We start from the raw sequence: 14856 nt of genomic DNA on the forward strand, positions 1-14856 counted from the left end.
AGTAATGAAGTAATAGGGGGAAGAGTATGGACGTCTGTACCTTACTTTGAAATGTGTCACAAAATGAAGATAAGACTGATGGGTGAACAGATATACGTGCATGTGATAAAGCAAATATAGTAATGGTAGGATCTAGGCGATAGGTATGTGGATATTCACTGTAACATATTTTTAATGTTCCTATATCTACAAAAATGTTCATACTAAATTGTCAGGGGAAAATGACTACATTAGGAGAGCAAACAACCTGTGTTCTTTAACCAGCCAGAGGGTCTGGGCCTATGACCAACACCTTCTTGTGAAGGATCTTTTGGGCTGAGTCCATAGTCTACTTAAGGCCTGAGATACAACCAAAAGACACATCAGCACTACCAGAATGTCCCACTTTTAGGCAAAGAATCTTTGTAATCTGAAAAACCTTAATGGCATTTATTAGAGGTGACAACTCCTCTTTCCCCTGAGAAGCCCCCTTATTCCTGGGCGATCATCAGGAGAGAGCAAGCGCTAACGGGACTGGGGCTGGACCCTGTGTGCTCTGTAACCTCCCTCACTGTGCGGATGTAACCACACATAGAACAAAGGGATCAGCCTCAGGCTCTCATTGGCTCACAAGCAATATGGGCGACTCTTCTGAAAATGTGCAGAGATGCACAGGAGTGGTGGTGGGGGACTCCCTCTACAAAACATCGTCCTTGACAACCAACTGTAGTCCCCCAAGTCTCACCATTATAAGCTCCATTCTACATGTTTAGAGCATGCCTTTGGGGCACACGTTTTCACATGTAAAAACACAATAAGCAGCTGCCTTTCCTCAACAGGATACTATAAATTTGTCTATTGGAATTTTTTGGCTCTTAAATAGTTTGCTTATAAGAAGAACATTTGAGAGAATGATGTTTTGATAGGAGAGGGGAAAATAATAGATTAATATTGGACACCACCCTGGAAGTGGGCAAAAGGGGGGAAGAGTCCATGATACCTGGTTAAGATCATGCTAAATGTCCAGCACACCTGTGTAGTTAACGCGTCCTATCGTGGAGTTCATCACCATCATACCTAACTCATGGTATACCCTCCATGACCAGAGCTTATATTTCATGTATAAAATGAAAAGAAAAATTGATAAGACAGGAGGAAACAAGATCTGAAAGAGTTACCTGTGGCAAGAAGGCAGACTGAAAAACCCCTTGAAAAGGCCTATCAGTGTGGCATGAGGATGAAGAGGAAGCAGAGGGAGGGGACAATAGCAGGGGAAGGAGTGACTTGTGGCTCTTATGTTGTCTTCCTAGAAGGTTCGTTGGCTACTGCCACTTAAAGTGGAATAAGATTTACTCCACTTAATCAAAAGAAAATCAGAGTCATGGACATGAACAATGGAGTGGGGACTGACTGTGGGAGAAAGGGTGGGCTGGGGGTGGGGAGCAATGGGGGGAAAAGTGGGACAACTGTGATAGAAAAATAAATAAATCACAAAAAAAGAAAAGGAAATGTCTGCTAATTAAAAAAAAGTTAAGATGGATTCATTTATAACCCAAAGTCTTCTGTTTCCTTAATGAGAATTTATCAAGGTACACATTAATTACTAGGTATGAAAAATATTTGGAACTATTTAAATATGCTCATATTTCCTCTAGGAGAAATGGCAAGTCCTTTGAACTACAGTCATCATTAGTCATTAGGCATTAGGATAATTACGCAGATGGAGGAAGTGAAGTTAATGAAAAGATGACCAGGTCTCAAAGGGAAGCTGATAAAAGACTGTTCCTTGTCAACTTTGTTGCCCAGGAGATTTAAAAATCAAGACCAACAGATTCAACCTAGAGTTGCTAACCGTTTCAATACCCTGCTTTATTGAAAACTATAACCTAAAGGAAATTTTTCCTGTATGCCTACTGTTTTCTACGTGACAATCATACCAAGAGTTAAAATTGTGTTACTAGTCTGCACTAAGGTCTCCACTGACTGTATTATGTAAATGCTTCCATCAATCCTAATGGCAGCTTTGTAAGCATCATGATCATCCCCATTCGACAGAGGAGGAAACTGAGGCTGAGAGTCGTGTAACCTGCCCCAATTTATACAGTTCAAAAGTAACTCTGAGAGAATCAGGACCTGGGAAATCTATGTCCATTTTCTTTTTTTCCACAACAGCATGAGAACAGTATTTTCAAGCCTCCTCCCCAAATGGATCAAACTCTGACACTGTGGGGGCGGTGCGGAATGAACCGGCAAAAACATTTTTTAAATCAATTAATAACCATCACTCACCTCTGGATTTTCTTCTTTTACTCTTCGTGACTGTAAAATAATTAAGAATCCATTAATACACACACACACACACACACACACACACACAAGAATACCACACAAATAAAATTTATACTGGTAGACTAATCATTATCAGTGCCATTTACTTTTTCTTGCGAAAAAGCTGCTTTCCCCTCTTCACTTTTTTCATCCATCTCGTCGTCACTCCACTCCCAGTCACCGTCTTCAGTTTTATGAAGGTGACCGCTTGATCCAGGAACTCTTCTCACCTGAATAGGAAAAAAAAAAAAAAACAAGTGAATGTGAACAGCGCTCACTAGTGTTGCTACTTGGGTCACACAGCAGACACCTACCCAGAAAATAACAAGTGGTTAGGAATCCCGGATCGCTAATACCCAGACACATGACACAGCCTCTAAACTCCCATACTTACCCCCTTCCCAAGATACTGTCTTCCTGAGATGCTTTACTATACGCATGTAGAACCAAACAATGTGGAAGACTATCACATGCATCAGCCATTAAGGGTCAAGTTCAACTTTAGCTTTTGCTTCAGTTAACACTACTAATTACTACACATAAAAGGCCATGTGGTAAGCCTCAAAAGTGCCTAAGGAAAGGCATTCAAGCAACAGACTGCTGCTGAGAGAAGGCGGGCATCAGGCAGCCGAACGATGCACACTAGCTGAGAGGTATCTGCAATCTGAAATCTAAGTCCTGGAAGCAAATACCCTTCTGCTGCCACCTTGCTCTTTTTCAGAAACTGACATCATGCTTGTTTTCCCCAGGATGCTGCTCAGAGCAAAACAAAACAGCATCTGACCACCCTTGACGCCCCTCAGAGCACATCCTGGGACTTGTGAGACTGCGGGGACTCAGCAAGACAATGAGCAGTCACACCATGTACCTAAAGAGATCATGATCAGTCTTCCGCAATTATTTTAAAAAAAGGTTTTTAAACTAGGGTGGAGATGTCATCCATGGGGCTTGCTTTCCAAACATCTTTGTGGTTGAAAAAGCACAACTTTGAAAAGGACAGGGTGACTGAGAAGGATGAACTTCTGAGACATAATTACACAAAGCAATGTAACAGATGAACATGATGTGAACATAACAGCCAGTAGCCCAGTGAGTCGGAGAAACTTCAAGTGGAAAGGGACCTTGGAGACTATCTAGTCCAACCCCATTTTATAGATTAAAAAAAGGCCCCGAAATTGACCCAAGACCACAGATACAAGGGCAGAATTAAGGCAAGAAAAAAGCCTTCAGGCTTCCATTTGAATGTGAGCATCTTCTTCGTCTTCTTATGCCACTGAATGGTGACTTGAAAAAGAAGTTGTCTAAAAATGTCCTGTGAAGATTTTGAAAGATTGTGCTTGTGAAGAAAGGCCGTTTTCCATAATAGAAACTATTTAGTTATACCAGGGGAGCTTCATTAATCCCAAGGAAAACAGCACAGAACTTGTATGTAAAGTAAGCACTTACACACATGTCTGTCAGTGTGAAGTCATAACAATGCAAGCTTAGGGTTTGGGCCTGAGTTTAAGACATTACCATGTGGAGTCTGCAACAGCGAGCCTGACCACTTGTCTTGAAGATGTAAGCTCCAACATGGAAAGTTCAACGGCAGGTAAAAAAAAGTTCTTTCTTGTAACTGCAAACAGTTACTCAATTTAAAAAGAAAAAGAAAAGCTTTTTCTCCAGCCTCTCAAAAAAATGTTTTTTCACTAATTCTCCTTCGAAACACTTAGCACTTAGTAAAACCCCTTCTGTGCTCGGCATAAGTTATTTTTTCCACTTGCATTTTGAGTCATTGAAAAGACCTAAAGATAGTGACTTTAATGGTGTTTATAGAGGCTGGCAAAGGACAGTAGAAAGAAATCCTCAAATGCACTTTATTCCTTTCAAAACAGATTGTTCTCTTTAAAGCTACAAAGAAATTGATAGAAAATAATTTTCTGTTGACATACAATGAAATTAATTATTTTCTTAACACTAATCATGATAGCAGCATAAGAGAAAGTCTGTTAATGATTACATCTAAAAGAAAGAATTTAAAGCCACATTTATTACAAAACAGATAACAGTGAGAAATCACTAAATTTTTTTAGAAACAGAATTCAAACTACTTTTACTGAAATTGTAAACCCAACCATGGCTGATGAATTAAGAGTTCTTCAAGTACTCATATAAGAGATTATACTAAGGAAATCTCTTTTTTTTGAAAATACTCAAAGATATTACAGGCTAACACCGTAAAACTTATTTATGTTCCTTTTCCTCTCACTCTGTTTATAAGATCTGTCAGTTTCCTTTCTACAAGCAGAATCCAACTACAGACAATAAAATGGTCACCTCCTATTTCTATGTCCTTTTAGAGGCCTGGCTGTCTCCCTCCTGATTTTATTTGCTGGAAGAGAGAAAGATAAAGCAAAATGTCTAGGACTATAGGCTCAAACATTGAAAAAAATGGTAGAGTGGGCTTTTAAGTAATAAATATTGGCTGAACAAATATAGAAATTAAGACAAAGAACATTCAAAAATCTGTGTAGCATAAGATATTGGTATAACAATGCAAATTTGTTCATTAAGAATGTCCTCTCAGTTTACTGCAAGGGAAAAAACTTGCTGCACAATTTACACCCAGGCCTCATTGTGTATTTATGTGATATTGACCTCTACTGAAGAGACCAGAAAACAATTTTACCAAGTTACGTCCTTGCACGGAGTTTGTAGAGAGGACAAGAAACAAATTCTACCTTAGAGAGCCCCGGCAATTAAGTTTCATACAGTTTAACAAATGGGCTTCTTATTTGGGAACTGAAGAATATTCTACAAAATAAAAACTTCAAAACAAGAAGTGTAAATGCTGCTCTTCTCCTCAATCCCTACAGTGACGAGAATGAAGGTTTTCACCCTCAGACCTCTGCATTATCATTATGTTGCTCTTTATTCTATTAAATGATTTACTTACTTAGTAAAGCCAAGAAGGAGGCAGTAGAATAAAATTTTCTCTGTGCTAGTTTAAAAACATAATCCAATGGTTCTCAAGAGAAATTAGCTCAATTTAAGTGACAGCGAGATAGTCATAAGCCCACAAATTCCTTAGGTCACAGCTGGCAAGAGAGAGGTTAGAAAAGTTTTACGTGCAGAAACATTTATTCCCAAGACTGGAAGTAAACCACAACTGAGCAATTCTATCTATATCTGAAAAGGAAAGTAATGTCTTCTTCTCTTTCTTGAAATAGCATCTTCATGAAAAACCAATAAAGATACGAACTGAAGTCCTGATTCTCCCAAGAAAAGAAGTGAGGCTCTGACGGACAGAGGAATGTGGGGCTGGCTGGCTGGCTGGCGGCAGATGTCATAGGCAGCGAGGGTGGAGCAGCCAGAGCGGGGAATGGCAACAGCCGGAGTGGTCTGACTGGTCTTCCCCAACGGTGCCCCTCTGAACAGGAGCTCTCTGTAAACATTAGGATCCAGGATCTCCATACCATGGTTCTGGAGGCCACCTAGCCCCCGACCCCAGGACAGGAAGAAGGATATGAAGAACATGAGAGAGCCAGCGGATGAACTAAGTGAACAGGGTGTTCGTCGTCGTCGGCGGCGGCAGCAGCCGTCCGTCTCGAGAGACGATGGTGTAGCTTCTTAAGAGTCTATCTGCACCGCCGAGAATGGTTGTGCAGTCTGACTCGGGAGTGACACGGTATCTGTCTCCTCCCGTGTTGAATCGACATCTTGCGATGACGCTGGAGTGTCCTCTCCAGTGAAGCTGAAGCTACAGAGCCTGGGCAGGGTGATATGGAGGGTCTGCTGTTGCCCATGCAGCAGACCCCCCCCCCTCTTCGCAGCTGAAGGGTCCAAGGGAAAGACGGAGTCAATACAGCTTGGCTTCAGGTGCGCCGCAGGAGCTGCCGGTGTTGACTACAACGTCGAACCGCCTTAGGGACTCCGGCTCCGGATTTTCTGTCGGGGTTTACTCCCTTAGCCTTTCCCCTGAAGAGGTATGCCGCAAGGCAGCGGAGGTTTTTTGGAGTCAGAGTTTTCCTTCTCTGATGTGCCCTGACTGGAAGATCGAACCAGCGACACTTAGCTCGCAGGCCGACGCTCAATCCACTGAGCCAAACCAGCCGAACAGGGTGTTACATGTTAGAAATTGAAGTATGTGTCTCTCACACGCTCTAAACAAGGAATAGATGTGATTGCTTTGTTTGTTTAAAGATTTTTACCGCTGACCCCAAGAAGACAGAAAACAAAGACATACTGACCAGACTGTACAGCATCTGTCCAATTGCACATGCCCCCACCCCCCACTCAAGGCACACACCAGCAGCTCCCACCGCCACAGTAGCTTCCCATGGAGGTGGGACTTCGGAATCTCCACGGAATGACATTCCCATCAGGAGACCCTGTACTCCACTTCTCCACTGGTTGGACAGGCCACATGCCTGACTGCACCCTGACCCAGAGTGGGCCAGGACGCCCACCCAGCTCATGCCTGCCCACCCAGGACAGACTGAACATGGCAGAAAACACCCAGTCATTTTTCTTGTGTCAGGAATCCTACTCACCAGGAGTATAAGACATGTCTTGAATCAATTGCTGTTTATAATGTGCTTGAGGCACTGCCAAGCAAAACAATTTTCTAAATCATCAAAAATTTAAAAATAAAATTAGACCCAGTGAGGTTTCAGCGGTAAATATTTTACTTTTCCCAAATCTTATATTCTGACACTGTCCCCGTGACTGTCGCCTCTCTGACACCTCGGTCCCATCCCACACCTACTGCCTGGCCTCACCGTGCTCTGCGGCCCTCCGTCCTCGCCTGCCTCTTCCCTCAGCCCCTGCTGGCTGCGCCCACATCATATAAGGTCTGGAGCTCACAGCTGACTCTCTTGATGTCACACTTACTAGTACCCCACACGCCTACGCCCTCGCCTGTCCTATCCACACCTGGCAGGAAAGCCGCGGGCTCAGCCAAGACAGTCACTCTGTGTCCCTGAACAAACGGAGAACAGCGATGCTGCCTGGTGCTGTTACAGATGATCACTGGCCACTCCTGGCTGGGGCACTAACACTGCTAGAACCCTGCCACAACTCTGCCATGACAAGTGGGGTCCCAGGATCAGCAGCAACAGCAGCAACTTGTTAGAAACGCTGAATCTGGGCCCCACACACCCAGGTCCCATTAAATCCGAATCCTTCTAGCAAGACCCCCAGGTGACTCATATTCTCACGCAGGTGTGATAAACACTGTGCTAGACAACACTTTTGCTCATTGTTAGCCTATTCCTCTCGCCAACCCATAATATAAGCTGTGGTCAATAAAACGATAGTTAACCACACTCTGAGCACTGTAAATACATTGGCTAATTTAATCTTCACAGTAGCCGTGTGAGCTGACAATCATCTTATTACCCCACTTTCCAGAGGGAAAACAGGTGCAGCTCCTACTAGCTCAAGTTCATACAGCTGGGAGAGACAGTGCTGGGAACTGGAGCCAGTGGTCTGACCCCAGCTCTCCACTGCTGGCCTCTGCCTCTGTTACTCACAGGAGAGCCCCCAACTCACCCAGCTCCAATCAACTGAATAACTTCACATGCTACCCAACTTACACCCAACCCTTCTATTCCTAATAAGCTTCACGCCTTCCCTGCTCTTAGCCTCCTTCTCTCCTGTGTAAGGTAACTGGATTCCTTTTCTTCGTACATCTACTCATTTACTCCTTCAAGACATCGACAAGCAGGCCCTGGGTTCTCTACATCTGTTTTCCAGAACTTTCTCTGTCTCTCTCTCCCTCTCATTCATTCCCCAGGCCCCTCTCTGTTGCCGCAATGCTATCTTGTAGACACAGCTGAATCCCATTCTTTCATTTCATGCTTTCACCAAACCTGCGTTCATAACATTTCTCCTGCTTTTCTCATCCTTCCCCACCTCTTACTGTTCTTTGTGCTGTCTTTACCACACACCCAGCTGCTCTTAACACACTGCATGCTCTTAGCTCACTATGCACTGTCTTCCTGAGTGAACACACCTTCTTCTCCATGCCCTCTCCTTGCTCATTTTAAGCTGATGACTTTAGAAACTTCATCTCTTAGTGTTCTCCAAATGCTCTTTGGGATATGAACAACTGATCCAATTCTCGTTCGCCATCTCCAACCCATTTATTGCTCCACCCTCAGCCTCATTCTGCTACTTCTCCAGGGCTGTGTTAATCAACACCTCGTGCTGGAGGTGGCTCATGCTGGCTCAGGAGAGCCCACTGTTAAACTTTCAGAAAGCTCACCAGACAGTGGAGTTCACGTTCGTCACTTAAGATTGGCCAGAGCAGGAGTATTAACACAATGGAAATGAGAGCATTCTGTACCCCGTGTCCCTGACCACGTGCCAGCATACCACTGATCATAAAACTCTTATAAAACCTGACAGACATATCTAACATGGATGTAGCAGTTATTCCAGGGAATAAGTGCTTTACTTTACAATGGCAAATATCTCAATTTTATTGTACAAGTCTATCAAATTCCACCTTTAAAAGTGACATGCTAATTGATTTTTATGTACCAAACATATACCAACCTAAGTACTGGGGGGCGGGGGGATAATTTTAATATTACTCAAATTGATACATATGGCTTGGATAACATTTCTTATAAAAACATCATGAAGAAGCACAGTGCTGTGTATTTTTGATGAAAGTGAAGGGGTGTCCTGTGAAAAACCATTAGGATGATGCAAAAGCCAGCTCTATGATGATTGATGCCAGTACTGCACATTAAGAGCCTAAGTCATATTGCTTCTTACAACGTAAGAAAGAAAAACTACTGATGTATTTCTAAATAAAAATGTTCTGTGTAATTATATATAACTATATAGTTATACTAATATATTATTATAAGTAGATACTTTATTTTATGTATGTTCCCAAGTGTTCATATGTTTAAACTGACCAGAGAACTTTTTCCCTAATCTTTAGATTTGGAAAAGTATCACATTATTTTCAAGTTTCCTTTATAATTAGAAATGCAAGATGAATTTTGCAAACGGGATCAAGAACTTTACACCTGATAATTTTTCTGCAAAATAGAAACATAGATCCTTGTCAATTAAAGCATAAAATGAGGTTACCAAACTTGCCATAAATATGAGAACAGGTTGATGATAAACATAAATGTCATTGAAAAATTATTCATTTTGTTTATAACAATTTGGAACCTTAGTTATTTGATAGGATATTTGGGAAAAGTAAAGTGTAAAAAATGGAGAACTACTCACTGGTCTGTTTGACATTACTGTTCGTACCTTGTAATCCCAGAAGAACAGAAGTACATAAATATATTGTTTCTACTAAGCATGTCTCTCTATATATACATATATATATGGCTGCAGAAACTGTCCGTTTGTAGCATTCACTGGATATTGGCTTAACAAGGCACATAGTTCCTATAAATTGTTTTAATCACAAAGAATTTAAAATAAAATTCAATTTTGGGTTTAAAAAAACCCTGCAAAACTCTCCCACCTGTCATCTTGGCAAAGGGCGCAGTCATATAAAGTCCGTAACATGACGCCTGGCACATGAAAAGCACTCAAGACATAACAGGTGCTATTATCATAATACATTTTCTCTTTCTCACAACCCAAATCTATCAAACGTCATATTCAGCAAATTTTACCTCCTCAGCTTCCCCTTTGAAGGTCATTCCCCTTCAATGCTGATCTCTTGTCTCTCCTACCCAGACAAACTACTAGTCAATCTTCTGACCTTTAATCTCTTGCCTACTTTATCCTTTATACTGCTGCTAGTCCCACATTAGCACTTTCTCAGAAACAAAACAAAACAAACAAACAAAAAAGAAACCTAAGAGTTCACTACTGCCTACAGAATGAGTCCAGACTCCTTAGTATTCAAGTCTCTCCACACCCAAGCTCCAAATTACCTTTTCAAGACTTATTTCCCACCCTATTCCTTTAAATACCCCACAATCAGTTGAGGGTAAATTACATACTTTCAAGACTCTACCTTTTTACATATGTATTATATACATACCTTGGCCTCATCTGCCCTTCTGCATCCTCTACTTATTTCTTTTCTTCTAATCAAAAAGGCTTCTGCCAGTCTCTTAATTGGTATTTTGCCTGCACCTTTTTACATCATTCTTCTCTGTATTACAGTTAACGAATGATATACCAAACTGTAAATTCCTTCAGGGTAGAAAGCTAGCCTTAGCCTTTTTAAAGAATCAATCACCTATTGATTCATTAAGTCAACAGAGTTTTATTTAATAGCTATGTGTCAAGTTCTAGAGAAAAGGTGAATAAAATGAAAGCCTATGCCTTGGAATAGTTCACAATCCAGAGACGTGAACAGATATTTATGCTAATAATTTCAATAAAATGTGAACAAGAAAGGTGCGAGTGCTGTGAGAGTGCAGAACAGCTGTCCATCTGTCCGGGACCGCACGGAGGCTGGTTGTTGATGGACAGAAGAGCTCACCAGGCAGAGAAAGCGGATAAATCATACCACCCCAAGAAAAGGTTGGGGCTTTGCAAATTCTGCTGACTCGTGGAACTGGCTAGGTCACATGTCCTGGGGTCTGGGGGGCAGGTTAAGAAAACAACTAAGAACAAGGCTGGAAAAGCTGGATGAAGAACCGGTACAGGAAGACTGGCAAATTCCAAGGCTTAGCGTATGAGGCAGGAGATGGAAAGCAGAGCCAGGGAGGGCCCGGTGATCTGGAGAGGACCCGCCCCTCCCACGGGGTGTGCCAGCCTTCACTGACTGCTGCCGCAGGAAGGCAGACTCAGTGCTGCCAGGTCTTCTGACTCTTTCAGAGAAGGGGATAATGTGGACTTCTATGTGAATGTTTTTGGTTTTTTTAAAATGTTAAACAAGCATGTCAAGTTGAAAATTTTTCTTTTGCACAGCCTAAATAATGATGTATGTGTCCATGGGATAAACTTGTGTGTTAGTTTGTACCTTCTACTGTACACCAAGTCAGAGGGCTTAGAATTCAGACAATGGGAAAACACAGAAAGCGAATGATCATGATTGGATTTCTCAGCTGAACACATACTGGGGCTTGTGGGTGACAAAGGCCAGAAAGGAAACAGTAGTGTTCATTTTTCTAGTTACTACTCATATGTCACCAATAACCCCCAAACTGAGAGACTTACAGCAGCAACGCCCACAGAGGCTCCGGGACAGCCAGACTGGCGTCCTTGGTGGCTCAGGCCCCCAGCACAAGCGTGCCAGCTCCCCTCCAACAGCAAACATAGGAGGACCCCAAGTCAGGACAAGCCTTCCCAAATTCCTGGCACACAAACACCAGGCGAGACGGTGAAAGGACTGTTGTTGTAAGCAGGTTGTCAGTGAGGGCTTTACATGAAAGTGAGGAAAATGTTATCGGAAGCTAGAGGACAGGAGGAGCCACGATGCAGTGACGGTCTGGCAACACTGATACGAACGGGAAAGTGAGAAAGGGAAACATACATGATGAACTCAATGATGTAACTAAAGAGATTTTCAGGCAAAATACTTAAAAGTGACACCTGGATTCTGCCTGTTGCCTAAGATAAAATGTGAGCAGAAAAAGAAGAGCTAAAGCACACACTGTTAAATATAAAACTGTTCCTCATTCCCAGCCTCTCCAGATGTCGCAATTCTCAATTCAAGAGGCTGCTCATGGCAAGGATCAAATCTGGGCCTGACTGTCTGACACTTTCAAGACTTCAGAACGATTTAAGGCACTGACTGCCTCCTAGACACTTTCAAACTGACTCAAGGACTTCTAAGGATCTTAAGAGCACACCTTGCAAAAACTCTACAATAAATAATAAAGCTTCTAAGACTCTTAAGGGTATTGGCCTCAGTAGTCACACAAGGAGCCCAAGGTAGACAAAGCAATCTTGTGGTCATGGCTCTTGCCTAATGGCATGAACCCAACAAGATTCACAGAAAACCCACATTAAAAAAAAAAAAAAAAAAAATTGTACTATAAAATTATTGCCAGGTTAGATTAAAAGACACAGAGGATACAAAGTTAAAAGAGCACTCAGATCCCTAAACTTTTATGGGCAGGAAGTGATATGAGAAGACTATTCAGCTGCAAATGCTGGCTCGCTCTTAGGAAAAAGGATGACCTAAAGAGCAGAACCAAGAGCGCAGAGAGTGGAAGCCAGAGCCACAGAAAAGAGCTGAACGGGAGCTGACAAGGAGGACCTGGCTGGAATCCAGAACTGCCATGGACCAAGTGCTCCCATCTCCCACGCTGGGGCGGGCCTTTAAGGTACCTGTCCTCCTGCTGTGCTTTGGGTATTTATTGGGCAGATATGTGATAAGAACCTTTAAGGAGCTGTTATTCCCAAGGGGCTGGTTCTGAGGAGTCTCGTTTGTATCTGATTTGGATGGCAGGACTTTGACTCTGATGAGCCTGACCCTAACGCCATTAATGGGATGAGACTTCTGGAGGTTCTTGGAAGCACAAGAGTATGTTCTGAACACGGGAGAGATGAGAATTATTGAGGCCAGTTGGTAGATCATGGCAGAGTGTTTTTTCCAAAGGTGCCCATAACAATATCTTTGGTCCCATGTGTTCTTCCAAAATCTTGCCAGTCCACGATCAAAAGACGGAGTCCAGTGCCCTCTCCATAAATTTTGGTGGGTTTGTGACTCACTTCTAACCAACAGAACTAAGCAATGTGGCTACCAGGGCCGGGTCAGAAAAAGTAACGCAATTTCCACCTTGCTCACCGAGTACTCACAACTGGTGAGCAGTCTGACTGCCTCCAGGCCTCCATGCCATCCCACGGCCCAGAAGACGCAGGCCCCCCGGAGAGAAGGCCTGGCCGACTGCAGCTGCCTGAGAACAGAAACCAGCCTGCCGGGCTCTCCTGAGACCCTGGCCCACAGAAGCTTAATAAAATGCCTGTTGTCTTACGCTGCTAAATTTAGGTTTATTTGTCAGCTGCCAAATGTAAGTTTATTTGTTACACAGCAACAGATAAAGCAAAGATAGTCATACGGTGAGTTATTGAAGTTCATTTTCATTTCGGTATACTTAGTAATTCTTTAAAAATTTGTAGGTCAGAGTTGATACCCCTTACCATAAAAGTAACAGACTCTACCACACTTTGTTTCCTGGGCCTCTGAACACTCAGATTTTAATTTATCCTTACAATTTTTTTCCATCTGACCGTGTTATTACTTATTAAAATACCAAGAAGAAAAATGTCCATATCTACTAATCACAGATAAGTGGCTACAACTAAATCTTAGACCTTTTTGCCCCTGATTCACATTAACTTTTTTTTGACCTCTTAGAATTAATTTTATGCTTATCTAGTTCTACTAAAATCTGGCATTTCTTTTTTCTAGAACATAAATGGATAGAATAAAGGAATGAGAATATTTAAATGTTCTGTAGGCAATTAGAAAAAAAAACTTAGAGAAACAAAGACTTTTATAATTCAATAATAACAATTCAAAACACTGGGTCAGTTCAGTGAAGGATATACTTGTAGCAACTTCCTTATAATATTTTAACATTTTCTCATGTGAAAAAAATCCAATTTGATAAATGTTGCTCTTCAGATAATGATAAAGGAATTTAACTTTGAAAATCCAACATGAAAGGGCAATGTCTTGAAAGAGAATGTTCTGGAAGCTAGAAGGGAGCTATTCTGAAGAAGCAGCACAAAACACAGAAGCAATTAAACTCCTTATTCCAATTTAGTCCTATCAAACCTCCAATATGGCATTTTCCCAAGTTAGGGTGACAATGAACAATGACAACAACCAGGAGCCAAGAAAGCAGCATCCAATTTTGCTACTATTGTCTTTGAGAAGTAAAGATCCTGCTGGAATGGGTGCCAAGGTGATCTGTAACTTTAGCTAATAAAGAAAACAATGGAACGCTCTGTCCTGATTAGACAAATAACGCAAACGAGAAAACACACTTCCTGTAAAAGGAAAAGGGAAAATAAAAGAGAGAAAAATAAACGTTTGGCACCGAAGCAGAGTCAAAGCTGCTCTGGCTACAGCAATAAGTTGCAAAGTTAACTTAATTGCAGAAAAAGGAGGGGTGGGAAAGAGAAAGAAGAGCATACAGCCAGCTGAATACAACTCTAGGCAGGCAGCGTAACTGACTACTAGACCCAGAAGAATTTTAACAAGCAACAGCGAAACGCACTGAGATGGTCGGTTTTAGGTGTCAACATAGCTGTGCTACAGACCACAGCTATTCCACCAACCAGGGACCTGGATGTGGTTGTGACGGCTTGTAATAGATATGAGTCAAGTCCATTATTGACTTTAAACAGGGAAATTATCCTTGATAATCTCGGTGTGTCTGGTTCAATAGTTGAAAGGCCTTAACAGCTCAGCTGAAGTTTCTCTGGAGAAGAAATTCCACCTGTGGACAAGAGCGTCAGCCCTGCCCTGGGGTTCCGGCCCGCCCTTCCTGAAGGCCTGCATTACAGATTTCAAACTCCTTCGCCTGACCCCATAATCACATAAGCCAATTTCTAGCAATAGTAAATCTCTTTATATATCTCCTGCTGGTCTGTTTCTCTGGTTGTGGCCTGACC

At 42.2% G+C, this 14856-nt stretch overlaps 1 protein-coding gene across 1 annotated transcript in view; it reads right to left on the reverse strand.

Moving 5' to 3' along the window:
• Positions 1 to 14856, reverse strand: part of STK39 (serine/threonine kinase 39) — a 263934-nt gene that overhangs the window by 106512 nt on the left and 142566 nt on the right. Inside the window, exons 11-12 of the mRNA XM_090280486.1 lie at positions 2415 to 2537; positions 2269 to 2298 (exon numbers count right to left, since the gene is read on the reverse strand). Of these exons, the coding sequence (XP_090136612.1) occupies positions 2269 to 2298; positions 2415 to 2537 (153 nt within the window). The remainder of the gene's footprint in view (positions 1 to 2268; positions 2299 to 2414; positions 2538 to 14856) is intronic.

Source organism: Furipterus horrens, unplaced genomic scaffold, assembly GCF_987537825.1.
Source record: "Furipterus horrens unplaced genomic scaffold, mFurHor1.1.pri manual_scaffold_1, whole genome shotgun sequence".
NCBI lineage: Eukaryota > Metazoa > Chordata > Mammalia > Chiroptera > Furipteridae > Furipterus > Furipterus horrens.